The 21,570-nt window shown below is 48.1% G+C and overlaps 3 protein-coding genes across 7 annotated transcripts in view; 2 read left to right on the plus strand and 1 right to left on the minus strand.

The window, feature by feature from the left end:
- LOC108030736 (teneurin-m) overlaps window positions 1–11,378 on the plus strand; it is a 113,913-nt gene extending 102,535 nt beyond the window's left edge. For 2 of the 5 annotated variants that reach the window (XM_017103778.3, XM_017103780.3), the window contains 6 exons: window positions 96–507; window positions 599–1,144; window positions 1,206–1,413; window positions 2,294–2,320; window positions 2,940–6,267; window positions 6,495–11,378. In XM_017103778.3, coding sequence (XP_016959267.1) covers window positions 96–507; window positions 599–1,144; window positions 1,206–1,413; window positions 2,294–2,320; window positions 2,940–6,267; window positions 6,495–8,786 — 6,813 coding nt within the window. In that variant the 3' untranslated portion in view covers window positions 8,787–11,378. The remainder of the gene's footprint in view (window positions 1–95; window positions 508–598; window positions 1,145–1,205; window positions 1,414–2,293; window positions 2,321–2,939; window positions 6,268–6,494) is intronic. The other 3 variants (XM_017103779.3, XM_017103781.3, XM_017103782.3) reach the window with 2 other exon arrangements.
- A 1,711-nt stretch (window positions 11,379–13,089) lies between these two features.
- LOC108030876 (isoleucine--tRNA ligase, cytoplasmic) lies at window positions 13,090–17,293 on the minus strand. Its single transcript, XM_017104031.3, has 6 exons — window positions 17,166–17,293; window positions 16,967–17,111; window positions 15,655–16,906; window positions 14,746–15,596; window positions 14,190–14,682; window positions 13,090–14,130 (listed from the first exon to the last, which is right to left on the minus strand). The coding sequence occupies exons 2-6, from the start codon at window positions 17,107–17,109 to the stop codon at window positions 13,180–13,182; spliced, it is 3,690 nt and encodes a 1,229-aa protein (XP_016959520.1). The 5' UTR covers window positions 17,110–17,111; window positions 17,166–17,293; the 3' UTR covers window positions 13,090–13,179.
- A 446-nt stretch (window positions 17,294–17,739) lies between these two features.
- On the plus strand, window positions 17,740–21,556 carry LOC108030816 (membrane-associated protein Hem). Its single transcript, XM_017103916.3, has 2 exons — window positions 17,740–19,109; window positions 19,167–21,556. Exons 1-2 carry the CDS (start codon window positions 17,930–17,932, stop codon window positions 21,365–21,367), a joined length of 3,381 nt encoding a protein of 1,126 aa, XP_016959405.1. The 5' UTR covers window positions 17,740–17,929; the 3' UTR covers window positions 21,368–21,556.
- The last annotated feature ends 14 nt before the right edge of the window (window positions 21,557–21,570 follow it).

The following is a 21,570-nucleotide window of genomic DNA, read 5'->3' on the forward strand; positions in this document are numbered from 1 at the left end:
AGTCGTATCTTTTTCATGCACATTCATCACCACACATCCCCCACTGCATCCATCACCGCTCGATCGAACGCTTCGCACACGTTAATCCCGTGCAGCTGTCGATAACCCGGGAGGTGACGCGCTACATGGAGCCGGGGCACTGGTTCGTCTCGCTCTACAACGACGACGGCGACGTGCAGGAGCTGACCTTTTACGCGGCCGTGGCCGAGGAAATGACCCAAAACTGTCCCAACGGCTGCTCCGGCAACGGACAGTGCCTGCTGGGGCATTGCCAGTGCAACCCCGGCTTTGGGGGCGACGACTGCAGCGAAAGCGTGTGCCCCGTGCTGTGCTCCCAGCATGGCGAGTACACCAACGGAGAGTGTATCTGCAACCCGGGCTGGAAGGGCAAAGAGTGCTCCCTGCGGCACGACGAGTGCGAGGTGGCCGACTGCAATGGGCACGGCCACTGCGTCAGCGGAAAGTGCCAGTGCATGCGCGGCTACAAGGGCAAATTCTGTGAAGAAGGTAGCGCCGGGATCTGGGATCCTTTTTCTTCCACCCAGCTTGGCCTCTTCCCCTGCCTCATACTAACTTTCATTGTATTCCTCCTCTCTAGTTGACTGTCCGCATCCGAACTGCTCGGGCCACGGATTCTGCGCCGACGGCACATGCATCTGCAAGAAGGGCTGGAAGGGACCGGACTGCGCAACCATGGACCAGGACGCCCTGCAGTGCCTGCCCGACTGCTCTGGCCACGGCACCTTCGACCTGGACAGCCAGACGTGTACCTGCGAGGCCAAGTGGAGCGGCGACGACTGTTCCAAGGAGCTGTGCGACCTGGACTGCGGTCAGCACGGTCGTTGCGAGGGCGACGCCTGTGCATGTGACCCGGAGTGGGGCGGCGAGTACTGCAACACGCGGCTGTGCGACGCCCGCTGCAACGAGCACGGCCAGTGCAAGAATGGCACATGTCTGTGCGTCACGGGCTGGAACGGGAAGCACTGCACCATCGAGGGCTGTCCCAACAGCTGCGCCGGACACGGCCAGTGCCGCGTGAGCGGCGAAGGTCAATGGGAGTGCCGCTGCTACGAGGGCTGGGACGGACCGGACTGCGGCATCGCTCTGGAACTGAACTGCGGCGACAGCAAGGACAACGACAAGGGTGAGTGCCTGATTCTGGGCAAAGGAGCACAGGATTTTCTAACCTTAATTCTGAATCCTAGATGGCCTGGTTGATTGCGAGGATCCCGAGTGTTGCGCCAGCCACGTGTGCAAGACCTCCCAGCTCTGCGTTTCCGCTCCGAAACCCATTGACGTGCTGCTTCGGAAACAGCCGCCGGCCATTACGGCCTCCTTCTTTGAGCGCATGAAGTTCCTCATCGACGAGAGCAGCCTGCAAAACTACGCAAAACTGGAGACCTTTAACGAAAGGTATGTGCTTCCTGGTAGCCAGTTTGTCTTCGACAGTTTTTAGTTACAAATTGAAATCGAGGCCGCCCTGGCTGTGTATAGTTTCCACAATCGGCAGACAAGCTCAACTGTATATTACCGAGAGTCTAGTTGGTTACAATACCGTAGCCAAGCAAATACTACCTATAAAAAATAATCAATAGTTGCATAATTAATAATTTTCTATGTTTAAATATTAACTTTTTTCGTTTTCGTGCCCTCGTCTAAAAAATCCCAAAATAAAAACATTTCCAACCACACCACATACCAAAGATCCCATTAAAATCTTGTAAATATAAACCCTATATGTCATTTGTTTTAAACGAACCCAGACAGAAACATCCTAAGTTAGCTCTTAAGTGCATTTGAGTTAAGAACTACTTTAAGCGCCCTAGGTATTCGGATTAGCTAACATTAAGTACCTCAGACGTCGCGATTTCGGTGTGATCGAAACGGAGCTCATCTATAGGGCCGCCAATCGATCTGGCGGGGCGTTGTGAAGACACCTACCCATTCTAGCTAACTAGACCATAGACAACCATGCTAATTCAATTATTTTCTCTCTGCTCTCTTTTCTTCTCCACACGTGCTCCCTAAACCGTGTTTAAAATAATACATGCCACCTACTAAATTACTCCTGTTACACTCGATACTACCACTCACTACTAACTACGCACATACTCACTACCACACCACCCACTGCGCGTCACGAAATTCCAATTCCGAATGCTATGCATTGCCAACGACTGCTAAACGCTCTCGTTACTCGGTACTTGGTTCTCGGTACTCGGTACTCGGTACTCGAACTTGTTGCCCGTACTGTTTGTTTCTCGATAACGAATTACGATTCAAATACTAACAGCATTTTTTGGAATTATTTCAATGCAAGGTAAGCAAGCGAAAAGCGGTACTAACATAATACTAAAACTACTACTCTACTACTGATTCTCAATGGTTGTTTGGTACACATCTTATACTTTTAATCTCGCTACCTTGGCTCCACTCGATATTGCTTTCGAAACTTTTCCATTATCATTACCGTTACCGTTACAGTTACAGTTACCATTGTCGTTATCATTTCGTTTATAGTGTAGCTATCTTTGTTTCTTATAAGCTCAGTTGGTAGTTTGTTTTAAGTTCATTGCCCAAACCTATTATCCAGACAACCAGGCCAAACGTTGGGTTTTTAGTTTACCACGTAATAAATCTAAGCTATGGGAAACTCATTCTCCTAATCGTACTTAGGTCAGTGCTAGGTCACAAACATGAGCCATACCGAGATAAACGATACATAACATACTATATTGTTCAACTTGTAATACCTTTATGTGTTCAAACGAGTCTTATATTCTGTGCGTGTGAATTCTTATTATTTGTACTTATTTATTGCTCAAGTAGTTGCCAATCCTCAGTTTGACTGCTCGCTAGCCTAGCTAGATTTAGACGTGCCCCAGAAGACCGCATCCCTGCGAGACTTGACTAATCCAGCTTCTCTGTCCTCCCAACAGTCGATCGGCCGTGATCAGAGGCCGCGTGGTCACATCCCTTGGCATGGGCCTGGTGGGCGTCCGAGTGTCCACCACCACGCTGCTGGAGGGCTTCACCCTGACCCGCGACGACGGATGGTTCGACCTGATGGTCAATGGCGGCGGTGCCGTGACCCTGCAGTTCGGACGAGCTCCCTTTCGGCCGCAGTCGCGCATCGTCCAAGTGCCGTGGAACGAGGTGGTCATAATCGACGTGGTGGTCATGTCCATGACCGAGGAAAAGGGACTGGCTGTCGCAACGACTCACACCTGCTTTGCCCACGACTACGACCTGATGAAACCCGTAGTGCTGGCCTCGTGGAAGCACGGCTTCCAGGGCGCCTGTCCCGATCGAAGCGCCATCTTGGCTGAGTCCCAGGTGATCCAGGAATCGTTGCAGATCCCGGGCACGGGCCTTAACCTGGTTTACCACTCATCGCGTGCCGCCGGCTACCTGTCCACTATTAAGCTGCAACTGACCCCTGACGTGATACCGCCCTCACTGCATCTAATCCACCTGCGTATCACGATCGAGGGGATCCTGTTCGAACGGGTGTTCGAGGCGGACCCGGGCATTAAGTTCACGTACGCCTGGAACCGACTCAACATCTACCGGCAACGCGTCTACGGCGTGACCACGGCCGTGGTTAAGGTCGGCTACCAGTACACCGACTGCACCGACGTTGTGTGGGACATCCAGACGACCAAGCTGAGTGGCCACGACATGTCCATCTCGGAGGTGGGCGGCTGGAACCTGGACATTCACCACCGCTACAACTTCCATGAGGGCATCCTGCAGAAGGGCGACGGCTCAAACATTTACCTGCGCAACAAGCCGCGCATAATCCTCACCACCATGGGAGATGGCCACCAGCGACCACTCGAATGTCCCGACTGTGACGGACTGGCCACGAAGCAGCGACTTCTAGCGCCCGTTGCCCTGGCCGCCGCTCCCGACGGCAGTCTCTTTGTCGGCGACTTCAACTACATCCGCCGCATCATGACGGACGGCAGCATCCGCACCGTAGTCAAGCTAAACGCCACCCGCGTCTCGTACCGCTACCACATGGCCCTTAGTCCCCTGGACGGCACTCTGTACGTCTCAGACCCAGAGTCACACCAGATCATTAGGGTGCGCGACACCAGCGACTACTCGCAGCCGGATCTTAACTGGGAGGCAGTCGTGGGTTCCGGGGAGCGGTGTCTTCCCGGCGACGAAGCCCACTGTGGCGACGGAGCCCTCGCCAAGGACGCCAAGCTGGCCTATCCTAAGGGAATAGCCATTTCGAGCGACAACATCCTTTACTTCGCCGACGGAACCAATATCCGCATGGTCGACCGGGACGGTATCGTGAGCACTCTGATCGGCAACCACATGCACAAGTCCCACTGGAAGCCCATTCCCTGCGAGGGAACTCTCAAGCTGGAGGAGATGCATCTACGCTGGCCCACTGAGCTGGCCGTCTCTCCGATGGATAACACGTTACACATCATCGACGACCACATGATCCTGCGCATGACACCGGACGGACGGGTGCGCGTCATCTCCGGACGGCCCCTCCACTGCGCCACAGCCTCAACCGCCTACGACACGGATCTGGCCACTCACGCCACCCTGGTGATGCCTCAGTCGATCGCTTTCGGTCCCCTGGGCGAGCTGTACGTGGCGGAAAGCGACTCGCAGCGAATTAACCGGGTGCGAGTCATCGGCACTGACGGACGTATCGCTCCGTTTGCGGGCGCCGAGTCCAAGTGCAACTGCCTGGAGCGGGGATGCGACTGCTTCGAGGCGGAGCACTACCTGGCCACCAGCGCCAAGTTCAACACTATCGCCGCTTTGGCAGTAACACCTGATAGCCATGTGCACATCGCCGACCAGGCCAACTATCGCATCCGCTCGGTAATGTCGAGCATCCCGGAGGCGAGTCCCTCGCGAGAGTACGAGATCTACGCGCCAGACATGCAGGAGATCTACATCTTCAACCGATTCGGCCAGCACGTGTCCACCCGTAACATCCTGACCGGAGAAACGACTTATGTGTTCACCTACAACGTAAACACCTCCAACGGAAAGTTAAGCACCGTGACCGACGCTGCAGGCAACAAGGTCTTCCTCCTGCGAGATTACACTTCGCAGGTCAACTCGATCGAAAACACCAAGGGCCAGAAGTGCCGCCTGCGCATGACCCGGATGAAAATGCTACACGAACTGAGCACTCCGGACAACTACAATGTGACCTACGAGTATCACGGCCCCACCGGCCTGCTGAGGACCAAGTTGGACTCCACCGGGCGCTCCTACGTGTACAACTACGATGAGTTCGGCCGCCTGACCTCAGCTGTCACGCCCACCGGACGTGTCATCGAACTGAGCTTCGACCTAAGCGTCAAGGGAGCCCAGGTGAAGGTGTCGGAAAATGCGCAGAAGGAAATGTCGCTCCTAATCCAAGGCGCCACCGTTACCGTGCGCAACGGAGCCGCCGAGTCGCGCACTACCGTCGACATGGACGGCTCCACCACCAGCATCACACCGTGGGGCCACAACCTGCAGATGGAGGTGGCGCCCTACACCATTCTAGCCGAGCAAAGTCCTCTCCTGGGTGAGAGCTATCCGGTGCCGGCCAAGCAGCGCACTGAGATCGCCGGCGACCTGGCGAATCGTTTCGAATGGCGCTACTTTGTGCGCCGCCAGCAGCCACTGCAAGCGGGCAAGCAGAGCAAGGGACCGCCGCGTCCCGTGACCGAAGTGGGTCGCAAGTTACGTGTTAACGGGGACAACGTGCTGACCCTGGAGTACGACCGCGAGACACAGTCCGTGGTCGTTATGGTGGACGACAAGCAGGAGCTCCTAAATGTGACCTACGACCGCACGTCCCGCCCCATCAGCTTCCGACCGCAGTCGGGCGACTACGCGGACGTTGACTTGGAGTACGACCGATTCGGACGCCTGGTCAGCTGGAAGTGGGGAGTCCTGCAGGAGGCCTACTCCTTCGACCGCAACGGACGCCTAAACGAGATCAAGTACGGCGATGGCTCGACTATGGTGTACGCATTCAAGGACATGTTCGGCTCGCTGCCTCTAAAGGTGACCACACCCAGGCGCTCAGATTACCTTCTGCAGTACGACGATGCTGGAGCCCTTCAGAGCCTCACCACACCTCGTGGCCACATTCACGCATTCTCGCTGCAAACCTCACTTGGCTTCTTCAAGTACCAGTACTTTTCACCAATCAACCGTCATCCCTTTGAGATTCTGTATAACGACGAGGGCCAGATCTTGGCCAAGATCCACCCACACCAATCTGGCAAGGTTAGTAAATCTTTCAATAGCTTGAAAAATAAATAAATCCATTGTGTCAACAACATGTAGATCGTATTAGCAATTGGGCTTCAAAACAATTGATTTATGGATCTATGTCACATGAATGTTCCGTTTTAGAAACCGATCAATATCTTAAAGAGGAGAAATTTTAACGCTCTATGTTACATTTTGGTCTTAATAATAGTATTTAAATTAAATGTTCTTGTCATTTTCAGGTGGCTTTCGTGCACGACGCCGCCGGGCGACTGGAGACTATCCTCGCCGGATTGTCCAGCACCCACTACACCTACCAGGATACAACAAGCCTGGTGAAGTCTGTGGAGGTGCAGGAGCCGGGTTTCGAGTTACGACGCGAGTTTAAGTACCATGCCGGCATCCTGAAGGACGAAAAACTGCGCTTTGGCTCCAAGAACTCCTTGGCCTCGGCTCACTACAAGTACGCCTACGACGGAAATGCCCGGCTCAGCGGCATCGAGATGGCCATCGACGAAAAGGAGCTGCCGACCACGCGGTACAAATACAGCCAGAACCTAGGCCAACTGGAGGTCGTGCAGGACCTAAAGATCACGCGGAATGCTTTCAACCGGACGGTTATCCAGGACTCCGCCAAGCAGTTCTTCACCATTGTGGACTACGACCAGCACGGCCGAGTGAAGAGCGTGCTGATGAACGTGAAGAACATCGACGTCTTCCGGCTGGAGCTGGACTACGACCTGCGCAATCGCATCAAGTCGCAGAAGACGACATTCGGAAGGTCCACGGCCTTCGACAAGATTACCTACAATGCCGACGGCCATGTGGTCGACGTCCAGGGTACCAACAACTGGAAGTACCTCTTCGACGAGAACGGCAACACTGTGGGCGTGGTGGACCAGGGAGAGAAGTTCAACCTGGGCTACGACATCGGGGACCGTGTAATTAAGGTGGGCGATGTGGAATTTAACAACTACGATGCCCGCGGCTTTGTAGTGAAACGCGGGGAGCAGAAATATCGCTACAACAACCGCGGACAACTGATCCACTCGTTTGAAAGGGAACGCTTCCAGAGCTGGTACTACTACGATGACCGCAGCCGGCTGGTGGCCTGGCACGACAACAAGGGCAACACCACGCAGTACTACTACGCCAATCCACGCACCCCGCACCTCGTGACCCATGTTCACTTCCCCAAGCTCAGCCGCACGATGAAGCTGTTCTACGACGACCGCGACATGCTCATCGCCCTGGAGCATGAGGACCAACGCTACTACGTCGCCACCGACCAGAACGGCTCGCCACTGGCCTTCTTCGATCAGAATGGCGGCGTCGTGAAGGAGATGAAGCGGACGCCCTTTGGCCGGATCATAAAGGACACCAAACCGGACTTCTTTGTGCCCATCGACTTCCACGGCGGACTGATCGACCCGCACACCAAACTGGTGTACACTGAGCAGCGGCAGTACGACCCTCACGTGGGACAGTGGATGACACCGCTGTGGGAGACCCTTGCCACCGAAATGTCACACCCCACGGACGTTTTCATCTACCGCTACCACAACAACGACCCCATCAACCCGAACCGACCGCAGAACTACATGATCGACCTGGACTCCTGGCTTCAGCTCTTCGGCTATGATTTGAACAACATGCAAAGCAGCCGTTACACCAAGCTGGCTCAGTACACGCCTCAGGCCTCCATCAAGTCAAACATGCTGGCTCCCGATTTCGGTGTGATCTCCGGCCTGGAGTGTATCGTAGAGAAGACCAGCGAGAAGTTCAGCGACTTTGACTTTGTGCCCAAGCCACTACTCAAGATGGAGCCAAAGATGCGAAACCTCCTGCCGCGTGTCAGCTACCGGCGTGGCGTTTTCGGCGAGGGTGTGCTGCTCTCGAGGATCGGGGGACGAGCGTTGGTTAGTGTGGTGGACGGATCGAACAGCGTGGTTCAGGACGTAGTGAGCAGTGTGTTCAACAACTCGTACTTCCTGGACCTGCACTTCAGCATCCACGACCAAGACGTGTTTTACTTTGTGAAGGACAATGTCCTAAAGCTGCGTGATGACAACGAGGAGCTGCGTCGCCTTGGCGGCATGTTCAACATATCAACGCACGAAATTAGCGACCATGGGGGCAGCGCCGCCAAGGAGCTGCGCCTTCACGGTCCCGACGCCGTTGTCATTATCAAGTACGGCGTGGATCCCGAGCAGGAGCGCCACCGTATCCTGAAGCATGCCCACAAGCGGGCAGTGGAGAGGGCCTGGGAACTGGAGAAGCAGCTAGTGGCCGCCGGCTTCCAAGGCCGCGGCGACTGGACAGAGGAAGAGAAGGAAGAGCTTGTCCAGCACGGCGACGTCGACGGCTGGAACGGCATCGATATCCACAGCATACACAAGTATCCGCAATTGGCCGACGACCCCGGCAACGTAGCATTCCAGCGGGACGCAAAGCGTAAGCGTCGCAAGACCGGCAGCAGCCATCGGAATGCCTCCAACCGGCGCCAGCTCAAGTTCGGTGAGCTGAGTGCGTGAGTAGAGGCCTACAGGGAGAAGCTAGAGGCGGAGAAGGTCTTGGATCTAGAGCTGGAGGAGAGCAACATGGCCGACGAAGAGTATGGCGAACAGGAGGACTACCTAATTGCCGTAGGCAGGAAGGAGCCAAGGGACAGCAGCGAGGCACTGGACGAGCAGATTTTGTAATTAGGTGAAATGCGCAACAGCGACCACAAGAAGAACAACAGCACAACACTCAATGACACAACACAAAAACAAAGAAAACGAAAGAAAAGCGAGCATTCAACACACTAATTATTATAAACTTTAATCGTGCTTAAAGTTTAGTATTAGCCACCACGCAACCCTCGAATAACCGATGAAACTTCTTATATGTACACAGGAACAGTAATATGTATGTTGATGTTGAGTTTAGGCTAACAATAGGCGTATGTTTAGTCCGTGTGTGTAATGTTTAATGTAATTTTTTAAATCAGAATCAGTGTCCCCATGGGCAGCCAGCTTTCACTGGCGTAATACGCTGTGGCGCGTATTATATACATAGATTGGTACATTATCCGAGGCTGATCGAATTAGATTTGTATAGATCGAGCCAACTGAACAGATCCAAACCGTTTCGCTTGTTCGGAGTTTGGTCAAACGCTGCCCAATTAGCCAGATGCATTACGATGTCAAACGATGAGTATTACACAGCAAAATATGCATACGATAAGTACAGATGTTAAACTACAAAACGAATAAATGTAAAAAGATTAAAGTTCTCTGTAGTAGCTCCTAGTCCTCGGCCCCAAATCTGGCCCAGCCCGCTCTTATATGGCAACAGAAATGTTGATCGCTGCTTAACCTTCTTAATTGCTTTGTGTATATACGAACGAATTCATTTATATCCTTTATCCAACGAACAACGCGTGTTAAAGTACTTGTCTAAAAATCTTTTTAGCGAAATAGCTATCTGAACCGAATGCTCGAATTTAAATTTAACAGACGCGTCTACCTTTTTTGGACAGCCAAGAATCAAAAGCAATTTTATCAGTTCTCTCTAATGCAATAAAATACTCTACCGACTCTTTCACTCATTTTATAATGTTACTGTTGAATTTATTCAAACTAAAAATGCATTAAAAACTTTTTACAAATTGTGATATATATTTCTTAACATTTCATTTAACAACTTGAAGTGTAACGAAGAAAAAACGATTTAACTCAAATTGAACCGAAAATGAAAATCAACCACATGTACTTTACTCGTTTTTTAAATATAGTCTTTTACGATTAGTTTTTATGCTGCAATATTTAGTTCTTACCGTTTGCCATGTTATTTTGTAAAGCAACACAGTTTTTAGTAACGAAGCCCCACGGGAATGTCGCATAAGTGTTAGGGTCTTTTAATTCTTTTTTCAACTGTGGGGGCGAGCACAACCGCTGCAATAAAAACCCTTTTTCAATCCCCTTTTATGTGGCTAACCTTTTGTCGACACTTTGTGTTTATAATTATTATTGAACTATTTATAATTGAACCTAAACTATTGACTATTGAGATATTATCTAGCATAAAACTTAGTGCGCTTAAGGACTTGCGCAGAACTTAAATATATACCCCCTATAACCATTAAAACACACCTTGTATTATAAACACCCACACAACTAAGCTTAGGCGTAAGAACTAGGCTAAAGACAAAGCTCGTAAGAACAAAAAGGATAAGCACCTAACAGAAGTGAAAATAAGCGATTGGATTCTGTTTCGGGTAAGGAAGGAACAGACGATTACAGAAGATAACTGCGTAGTAACTAGCTAAAGTGTTAGTAATTTTATTAAATAAAATTATAAATGAAAAATGGATAAACACTAAAACTTAAGATTAAGGAATATGCATCATTATCTGAATTCGTTTATTCGGATTGTAAATCTAACACTGTGTAAAGGTTTGAAAATAGGCATTTTCAGGTCGTTACACAGAATGAGTTCTTACAAAATAACGAAAATTGTAAAAATCAGAAATCCGTATATGAATGTGTATGTAATTAATTAAGCAGCATTATATTAACCAAAAAACATATAACAAAACAAAATGATTGAAATCAGCATAAAGAAAACTGCAATGCGAATAATTGTGACTGAAACAAGAAAAAATTATAGATACCACTCCGTTGCAGATGTTCGTCGTCGAGCTCGACTGTGCTTCAAACTCGTATGTTCCCCTAGTCCTTTGTTCTTTGAGTGTCCTTTGAACTGTAAATTTCCAGCAAGGGGAAGCTTACCCTACTTAATTAGTCGAGATCATGATTAGACTATTAACTGATTGTAATGAAAAACACTCCACACTAAAAAGCAGTCCCTTGAGGCAGTTTAAGCATGCATAAATTGCAACCAATATTAAATGTACGAAATTGTCTTTGAAATATACAGATGCCGGGTGAAGTGCAGAGGGTACAGGCTATAAATTACAAATCGATTGCAGAAAACAAAGGACAATTGTATACACAGAAAATACCTATTATTATGGCAAGCCGATATACATACATGATAAAACATCCATATAAATATATATAATAATTAATAATATTACGAGTAAAAAGCGATTTCAATAAAAATGAAAATATAAAAAATTATATTGGTTCATTTATGTGAAATTCGAAGTGGTAATGGCTTGGGACCGTAAGCGCTGGAACGGTCAGATGAACATGGAAAATAAAACACCTTTCATATCTTTGTCGTAAAAATAAAGTCCAAGAAAACTGCCTAATTCCTGGGCTTCCTGCGCAGCGCAAGTTTGTTTCAGCGGGGTTCCACGCCCACTCTCACGCCCTTTTTGTTCTGTATTTTTTTTGGTCTTGGCCACTCTAACGCGCACAAATGGCCAAAACGTTTAAATCTGTTAGCCGCCCACATTACCATATATTGAAATAGGGGATATGTGCGCTATAAAATATAAAAAAACAAGAAAGGAAGTTAAATTCGGCAAGCCGAAGATCGTATACCCTTGCAGTTATACAAAATAATCAACGTTAGTAACACCATGTAAAATTCTTAAAAATTGTTGCTAGCTTCAGTGATTTAAAATTGAATTCGAAATTCTAAAAAATATAAAAAATTAAGTTCCCAATATTATAAGATAATATGTCAAAAAGCCCCAAAGCTATAATTTGTTTTCTTAATATTTTCCCACCAATTTTACGATCGTTCCTATGACAGCTATATGATATAGTCTTCCAATTTTAATAAATTTCAATTCAAAATTCAGAACTGTTTTAAAAATGTTATTTCCATAAATGTTATTTCGATTATAAAATGTTTTTTTCATTTTTTCCCCGATAGTTCCTATGGGAGCTCTAAGATATAGTTGTCCGATCCGGCTGGTTCCGAATTATATACTTCCTGCAATACAAAGAAGACTTTTGAAAAAGTTTCAGCCCGATAGCTTTAAAACTGAGAGACTAGTTTGCGTAGAAGCAGACAGACAGACGGACATGACTAGAACGACTCGTCTAGTGACGCTGATCAAGAATATATATACTTTATGGGGTCGGAAAAGTCTCCTTCACTGCGAACTTCCTTCATACAAAACTTCTGACTGAAATCATTATACCCTCTGCAAGGGTTTAAAAATATAATCATGATAGTCGTTGGTGTGGGGTCGGCACCCTGTTGATCTAAGCTTTCTGCTTGCCAAATCCCACTTATAAAGCTTCTTAGTAAAAAATCTAAAATTTTTATTGATTCCGAGATCTCTAGTGATCCTCATTCTAATTATTACCTACTTTCCGACGTATCTAGTATCAAACAAAAACACCACTTAACGAGTTAAAATTATAGTGATACCGCACCTTCAAGAAACAATAGTTCTGATATCATCTTCTGTGACAAAAATGTAATATACGATCTAATAAATAAAAAAATGTCTACATATTTTACATTCGGCACGCTTCATCAAAATCAAACAACTAAGCAATGGCATATTGAATGGCAGCGTGTCAAATGTAACAAATGTAGAAAGTATATATATTTAGTAGAACTTTTCGTCACAGAACTTGATATCATAACTATTGTTTTCGATCGTCGATTGCGATCGTCACTATATTTTTACCTCGTTAAGAGGTGATGATGAATAGCCATCAGAACACACAAGTCTACCTTGTACATTCTTTCTTACAAATACTTACTGCAGATTTTCATTTCTTCGTGTATATATAGTAGTACACCCTTTTGGTGAGCTTCGTCACTAAGTGGACTGTCATCCACAGTGATATTCCACTTTACTCTACGAGATTCCAATATATCGATTTCTTTTAACTGTACATACTTATAAAGGGAATAGAAATATCGAGTCCATAAATGCCAAACAACTTTTTAGAAAAGTTGACAGCGTATATTTTATTTTCATTTTCCATTAAATACCAACAAGAAAAAAGTTTAACATAAGATGCGTCCCAACGGGTTCTCCGTAAAGATAGCATTTCCTGAAGGCTGGTTCAAAAATTTAGAATAAGGAGCCGGGGATATTTCGTAGCCCCCTGACTGTTTTAGTGCGTCCTGGCTACGAGCTAAAACCAACAATTTTCCACTGAGGTTCTTGTCGATGGACTTTAGTTCGCTAATCTTATTTTGCTGGTCTACAATATAGATATTAAAGTTGACTCCATATAGACCAAACAACTGCTCTAACTCGCTGCGAAGGGTAGGCAGTGAGATAATCTCCTTGCTAACATTGTTCTGCAGAAACAGAGACCCTTTATTGCTGCTTCCAAATCGCGGATTAAGGTCCTCGGCCAAAAATACATTTAACCAAGGCAGACTAGGGAGCTGTAGTTCCTCAGTGGAACAAATGGTCAACTTTAAAGGAACTCCTTTGAGATCGACAAGTTCGCTAGCAATTAACAGTTTCTTGGCTGCCTTCTCAGATGAATATGGAGCAAACTCGGACTTAACAGCCGTCTTGATCATACTTGCATAGCTAGCCAGAACTTTTGTAAGCTGAACCTGAGCCTCAAGGATTTCTTTCTTAGCTTTTTGGTCGGCAACAAGTTCGTGGAAAATAAGAACTGTATCAGTCGGTATAAGTTGAGCCTTCTTCTTCAATTTCTGGACTCGGTTAATAACCTCACGAGCCAAGCCTTCTTCAAGCAACTCTTCGTTTGGTGTCATGTCCAACAGCACCAAAACTTCATTGTCACTGTGGGCTTCAAAGTTACCTCCCACTTGCCCAGAGGTGCAGTAAATTACGCGAACTTCTTCGAGTTCTATTCTTTGATCAAGGATGCTGAAGAATCCCTGCGAAACATGCCTCTGAATTTCATCATCCTTTAGAGCCTTAATTGCGGCCATAACCGACTTGAAATTGCCCTTAAGCCGCTGTCCCAAAGCCTGAAATAGCAATGAATCATAAACTTTTTACAAAATAATTAAGTTTCTATAAAACTTACCTTGTGATCAGGCTCTGCTCTCAATGAGACACCATACTTTTCCTTATCGGAGCTCAGCGTAAGTTTGCGAACATTAAGTTCGCTTAGTATAAAGTCCTGCAAACTTTTAATAGCTTCCAGCGTTTCTGGGTCCTTGTGAATAACAATGATCTCCGAAACTGGATACTTAACAGGCAAGGTTCTTCGATCCCGCATTACACGACCAAGCTCAACGACAGATTGCATCAAAGCAACAGAGCGTTCAATATCGCTTCTGATAAACTTGCTCTGACTGACGGGCATCATCTGATAGTGAACAGAGTCAGCATGCTCCAGGGATCCCGGTGGCTGGAACAAAGCCAACCTCTGGAATATGTATTCCGTAAGATAGGGCGTGAAGGGAGCCATCATCTTGACCATTGTGTATAGAACATCGTAAAGGGTGTCCAGTGATTGGATGCATTGCTCCGCTCCCAATTCACCCTTAATGCGACGGCGGTTAAGACGCACATACCTGTAGAAAAATAGCCAATACTTTAGTTTAGTCTTATAGACAAATCAATAATAAGGAACGTGCCAGTTGGTTAGTTGATCAATAAACTTTGTCAGCCTGGGTACGACGGTGTAAAGGCGATACTTTTTCATCTCGGTGGCGAAGAACTCCAGCAAAGACTCCTTAAAGGACAAAATCCACACATCAATAACTGATGCCTTATCCATATTCTTCAAATGGCGTTCACGCTCGTAAGTGTATTGTCCTTTTCCGGCCAAGTCCTCCTTCTCATAGCGCACGATGTTTTGCAGTAAGAACCGGTAAGCATTGTACCAGGGCAAAAATACATCCTTGATGATGTCGCGTACGCCCTCTTCCTTAAAGCGCAGACTTTCGGCCCTCACCACGGGCGAATTGATAAGGTATAATCGGAGGGCATCGGCTCCATATTTATGAACCACCTCCATGGGATCGGGATAGTTCTTCTTGCGCTTCGACATCTTTTGGCCATCAGCGGCCAACACCAATCCACTAGCAATGAGGTTCTTAAACGGTGCCTTGTTAAACAGTGCCGTAGAAATCACAAGGAGCGTGTAGAACCAGCCGCGGGTCTGATCTATGCCCTCTGCTATGAAGTCGGCTGGAAAATTGTTCATGAAGTCCTTCTCGTTCTCGAACGGAAAGTGCTGTTGTGCGAAGGGCATTGAACCAGATTCAAACCAACAGTCGAAAACAGGAGCTATGCGACGCAGTGGTGGGTTTCCGGGAACTGCTGATGGTATCTCAATGTGATCAATGCTTTCACGGTGCAGGTCCTCAATCTGCACGCCGGACAGCTCTGCCAATTGCTTGATGCTACCAATAACTACGGTTTCATCCCCATTGGGAGACCGCCAGATAGGAATCGGCGTACCCCAGTAGCGATTGCGGGAGATCTGATAAAAGGTGTTTTATTAAGTATTCAAGCGAACGAGTTAAATTTTCTATACTTACAGCCCAATCTCTGGCCTCCCTAAGCCAGTTGCCAAAACGTTTTTCCTTTACGAAGTCGGGAACCCAGTACGTTTGGGAACTGCAGTCAAGCAGATTTTTAGACATGTGCTCAACACGCACAAACCAAGAAGGAACAGCCTTATATATCAACGGTGTGTCTGACCGCCAGCAAAATGGATAGCTATGCTTCACCTGGCCACTGGAAACCAAGTTGCCCCGTGCCTTCAACGCTGCCATGATTTGCTTGTCCGCGTCCTTCACGTACTGACCCTCAAAGTCGCTGGCCTCCTTGGTGAACCGTCCAGCCTCGTCTACTGGGCAGAGCACCTCGCTGGACTTTGTGATGAGTCCCGCCGCAAGGCATACTCGATAATCGTCCTCGCCGAAGTAGGGGGCATTGTGCACGATACCCGTTCCTGAATCCTCGGTGACGTACTCGTCGACCAGGACGCGGAAAGCTTTGACTTCTGCTCCGCGCTTTGCAAAGTACGGGAACAGCGGCTTATAGTGCAGATCCTTTAAGGTTTTTCCTGCAAACTTGTCCTTTACCTCATACTCCGCCTCCGTTTTATAGACGTAAGAGAGACGCGATTCGGCGAGAACGAAGAGTCGGTCGCTTTTCACGTCGCGCACCTTCACGTAGGTCATCGTCGGATGGGCGCAGCATGCAAAGTTGGAAGGCAGAGTCCACGGCGTGGTGGTCCACACCAGAAAGAAGGTATTGGGCAGCGAAACGGCCTCCAGGGCTATTACCACACAAGGGTCCACGACCTCCTTATAGTTCTGGTTGGCCTCAAAGTTGGACAACGACGTTGTGCAGGCCGTGGAGTAGGGCATCACCTTCACGCCCTGGTAGACCAGACCCTTGTCGAACAGTTGTTTGAAAATCCACCAAATGGACTCCATGTACCAAGGGTACAGGGTCTTGTAGTCGTTCTTGAAGTCGATCCAGCGACCCACGCGCGTCACCACGTTCTCCCACTCATCTGCGTACCTCATGACGATCTTCCGGCACTCGGCGTTGTAGGCGGCAATTCCCATCTTGGCCACGTCCTCGGGACCCCGGATGTTCAGCAACTTGTCGATCTCGAACTCCACGGGCAGCCCGTGGCAATCCCAGCCGAAGCGGCGGTCCACATGGTATCCCTGCTGGTAGGCGTACCGCGTGACGATGTCCTTGATGGTGCCGGCCAGGATGTGTCCGTAGTGGGGCAGCCCGGTGGCAAAGGGCGGTCCATCGTAGAAAGTGTACCTGGGAGACACGAAACACACAGATTACCCATTGTCTGATGCAATCGGCAGCGCCACTTACTTGGGCTTTCCCTTCGACAGCTGGCTGCACTTCTCGAAGATATTTTCGGCACGCCACTGCTGCAGTACGTTCTCCTCCTCAGCGGGGAAATTGATGTTCTCCGGCACTCGGCAAACGTCGCTGCGCTCCAGTTTCTTAGCCATGGCTGTCAAATCGTGTCGTTAAATTAGTTATAAACTTACAACGCCTATTCCCTCACCTTTTAAATCAGAAACAAAACCAATTTGCGGCGTTTTTTGCGTGGCACACAACGTGCACTATGGTATGGAACTACTGGTTCCTCCATTCGCTCCGCCGATCATCGGCTGTTCTTATCGATAGTTAGTACCAGCTGACAAAAACCTGCACTGAACAAAAATGTTTAATATCCACTAATAATGTTTTTTTGGCATCAAGATGGTATGAAAATGTTCTCCCATTTGTGGACAGAAAAATTATCTATGTTTAGTATAATAAACTAAATGCAATGAAACATATATGTTCATGAAAAATTACATTTTTAATTTAATTTAATTTTATATATCTTCATATTGAATTATGTGAGAATAGCTTTTTAAAATAACTTGTTATATGAGGAAATGTCAAAATTGTTATGGCTATAGATCCCCAATTAATGGGACCATTATAAAAGTTCTTTTTGAAAAACTGTTGAAATGTAGATTTGATGAATATCCTCGTTAACTATATTTTATGATAAAGAAAAAATCTCCAAAATTCCAGCTATATTTTATCGATGGTTGTATATCGTTACTATCGACCAACACTAGCCCGAAAATAAGAAGAAGAGTAATGTGTACACTTTTGTGTCGCTCTTTTTTGGCCAATTTAATAATCTGAAAAGAATAAGTTAAGGGCTGATTAGGGCTTATTGTCTGCCAAAAAAGTTCGCCAGCGCACATTTGTGTTCTGGGGTCCACCGAAAAGTCGCCTTCAGCCACTCGTCGTCGCGAACAGCCAGCGGACATGGCACGCCCAATTTTTCCGAACCAGCAGAAGATAGCTGAGAAACTAATCATCTTGAATGACCGAGGCCTGGGCATTCTAACGCGGATTTACAACATTAAGAAGGCCTGCGGCGACACGAAGTCGAAGCCGGGCTTCCTCTCCGAGAAGTCGCTGGAGTCAAGCATCAAGTTTATTGTGAAGCGATTCCCTAACATCGACGTCAAGGGCCTAAATGCTATTGTGAACATCAAGGCGGAGATCATAAAGTCGCTGTCCCTGTACTACCACACATTCGTGGATCTCCTGGACTTTAAGGACAATGTGTGCGAGCTGCTCACCACGATGGACGCCTGTCAGATCCACCTGGACATTACGCTGAATTTCGAACTGACCAAGTACTACCTGGACTTGGTGGTGACCTACGTGTCCCTGATGATCGTTCTGTCCAGGGTCGAGGATCGCAAGGCGGTGCTGGGTCTTTACAACGCCGCCTACGAGCTGCAAAACAACCAGGCGGACACCGGCTTCCCCCGCCTGGGGCAGATGATCCTGGACTACGAGGTACCGCTCAAAAAGCTGGCAGAGGAATTCATTCCCCACCAGCGCTTGCTCACAAGTGCGCTTCGCTCTCTGACATCCATCTATGCACTGCGAAACTTACCCGCAGACAAGTGGAGGGAAATGCAGAAGCTCAGTCTGGTTGGCAATCCGGCCATACTCCTTAAGGCCGTCCGCACGGACACCATGTCCTGCGAGTATATTTCCTTGGAGGCAATGGACCGCTGGATAATCTTCGGCCTGCTGCTGAACCATCAAATGCTGGGACAGTACCCGGAGGTTAACAAGATCTGGCTGTCGGCCCTGGAGTCCAGCTGGGTTGTGGCACTGTTCCGGGATGAGGTTCTGCAAATCCACCAATACATTCAGGCCACCTTTGACGGAATTAAGGGGTACAGCAAACGAATTGGCGAAGTCAAGGAAACCTACAACACGGCGGTCCAAAAAGCAGCTTTGATGCATCGGGAGCGACGCAAATTCTTGCGAACGGCCTTAAAAGAGCTAGCCCTCATCATGACGGACCAACCAGGCCTGCTAGGACCTAAGGCCATATTTATTTTCATCGGACTGTGCTTAGCGCGCGACGAGATCCTCTGGCTGTTAAGACACAACGATAATCCGCCGCTGCTCAAGAACAAAGGTTAGGTGCTACATTATTGCTTGTAACTGTTTTGACCACTACGTTTCTCGTTTACAGGAAAGAGTAATGAAGATCTGGTGGACCGGCAGCTGCCGGAACTTCTCTTTCACATGGAAGAACTCCGCGCTCTAGTGCGTAAATATAGCCAGGTAATGCAACGGTATTACGTGCAATACTTATCCGGATTTGATGCCACGGATCTAAACATTCGAATGCAAAGCTTACAAATGTGTCCGGAAGATGAAAGCATAATCTTCAGCTCGCTGTACAACACGGCCGCAGGTCTGACTGTGAAGCAGGTTGAGGACAACGAGCTGTTTTACTTCCGGCCATTTCGATTGGACTGGTTCCGCCTACAAACGTATATGAGTGTCGGTAAAGCTGCGCTAAGAATTGCAGAGCATGCAGAACTGGCTCGTCTTCTGGATTCAATGGTTTTCCACACTCGTGTGGTTGATAATTTAGACGAAATACTGGTGGAGACGTCGGATCTGAGCATATTCTGCTTCTATAACAAAATGTTTGATGACCAATTTCACATGTGCTTGGAGTTCCCCGCTCAGAACCGCTATATCATAGCCTTTCCCTTGATATGCAGTCACTTCCAAAACTGCACGCACGAAATGTGCCCGGAAGAGCGACATCACATCCGAGAAAGGTCGCTCAGCGTGGTCAATATTTTCCTGGAGGAAATGGCTAAGGAGGCTAAAAACATTATAACCACAATTTGCGACGAGCAGTGCACCATGGCAGACGCTCTACTGCCCAAGCACTGTGCTAAGATCCTTTCCGTACAGTCAGCCCGTAAGAAAAAGGACAAATCGAAGTCAAAGCATTTCGACGACATCCGAAAGCCTGGTGACGAGTCGTACCGAAAGACGCGAGAGGATCTGACGACGATGGACAAGCTCCACATGGCCTTGACGGAGCTCTGCTTTGCAATTAACTATTGCCCCACTGTCAACGTTTGGGAATTCGCATTCGCCCCACGCGAGTACCTATGCCAAAACCTCGAGCACCGGTTCTCCAGGGATCTTGTGGGCATGGTTATGTTTAACCAGGAGACAATGGAGATCGCCAAACCTTCAGAGCTGCTAGCCAGTGTTCGGGCCTACATGAATGTGCTGCAAACCGTGGAGAACTACGTGCACATAGACATAACACGAGTCTTTAACAACTGTCTTCTACAGCAAACGCAAGCATTGGACTCACACGGTGAAAAGACTATCGCCGCTTTGTACAACACCTGGTACAGTGAGGTTCTGCTAAGACGAGTATCCGCTGGCAACATAGTGTTCTCCATTAACCAAAAGGCGTTTGTACCGATCTCCCCCGAGGGGTGGGTTCCATTCAACCCGCAGGAATTCTCCGACCTTAACGAACTGCGAGCCCTAGCAGAACTTGTGGGACCCTACGGGATCAAAACATTGAATGAAACGCTTATGTGGCACATAGCCAACCAGGTGCAGGAGCTGAAGTCGCTGGTGGGCACCAACAAGGAGGTTCTTATCACACTGCGCACTAGCTTTGACAAACCGGAGGTGATGAAGGAGCAGTTCAAGCGGTTGCAGGACGTGGACCGTGTGCTGCAGCGCATGACGATCATAGGAGTGATAATTTGCTTCCGCAATCTGGTGCACGAGGCGCTTGTTGATGTTCTGGACAAGCGCATACCCTTCCTTCTGAGTTCTGTGAAGGATTTCCAGGAACATTTGCCCGGAGGAGACCAGATTCGGGTTGCCTCCGAAATGGCCTCAGCAGCCGGACTGCTTTGCAAGGTGGATCCCACACTGGCCACTACGCTGAAATCAAAGAAGCCAGAGTTCGATGAAGGAGAGCATCTTACTGCCTGTCTGCTGATGGTCTTTGTGGCCGTATCTATACCAAAACTGGCCAGGAACGAAAACTCCTTCTACAGGGCAACAATCGATGGCCACTCGAACAATACGCACTGCATGGCGGCGGCAATAAACAACATTTTCGGAGCCTTGTTCACCATCTGCGGGCAGAGCGACATGGAAGACCGCATGAAGGAGTTCCTTGCTCTGGCCAGTTCTTCCTTGCTTCGTTTGGGCCAGGAGTCCGACAAAGAGGCTACTCGAAACCGGGAGTCCATCTATTTGCTGCTCGACGAAATCGTCAAGCAATCGCCCTTCCTCACAATGGATCTGCTTGAGTCCTGCTTTCCCTACGTACTCATACGCAACGCATACCATGGCGTTTACAAGCAGGAGCAGATCTTAGGACTGGCACTCTAAAATCGGAGTTGATCTGCGCCCTCTGTGTATTCCGAATAATGCTAATGTAGTTTATCCGCGGGTCGACTGTCGATCACTATGCTAATCTAATATACTTTAAAACTGTTAAACATACCCTAATGTATTCTAGACACTGCATTTTTATACTCGTACAACTTCGAATAAAGTGCTTATATAAACCAAACTAAAGAAGCAATGAAAAA

Source organism: Drosophila biarmipes, chromosome 3L, assembly GCF_025231255.1.
Source record: "Drosophila biarmipes strain raj3 chromosome 3L, RU_DBia_V1.1, whole genome shotgun sequence".
Classification (NCBI taxonomy): Eukaryota; Metazoa; Arthropoda; class Insecta; order Diptera; family Drosophilidae; genus Drosophila; species Drosophila biarmipes.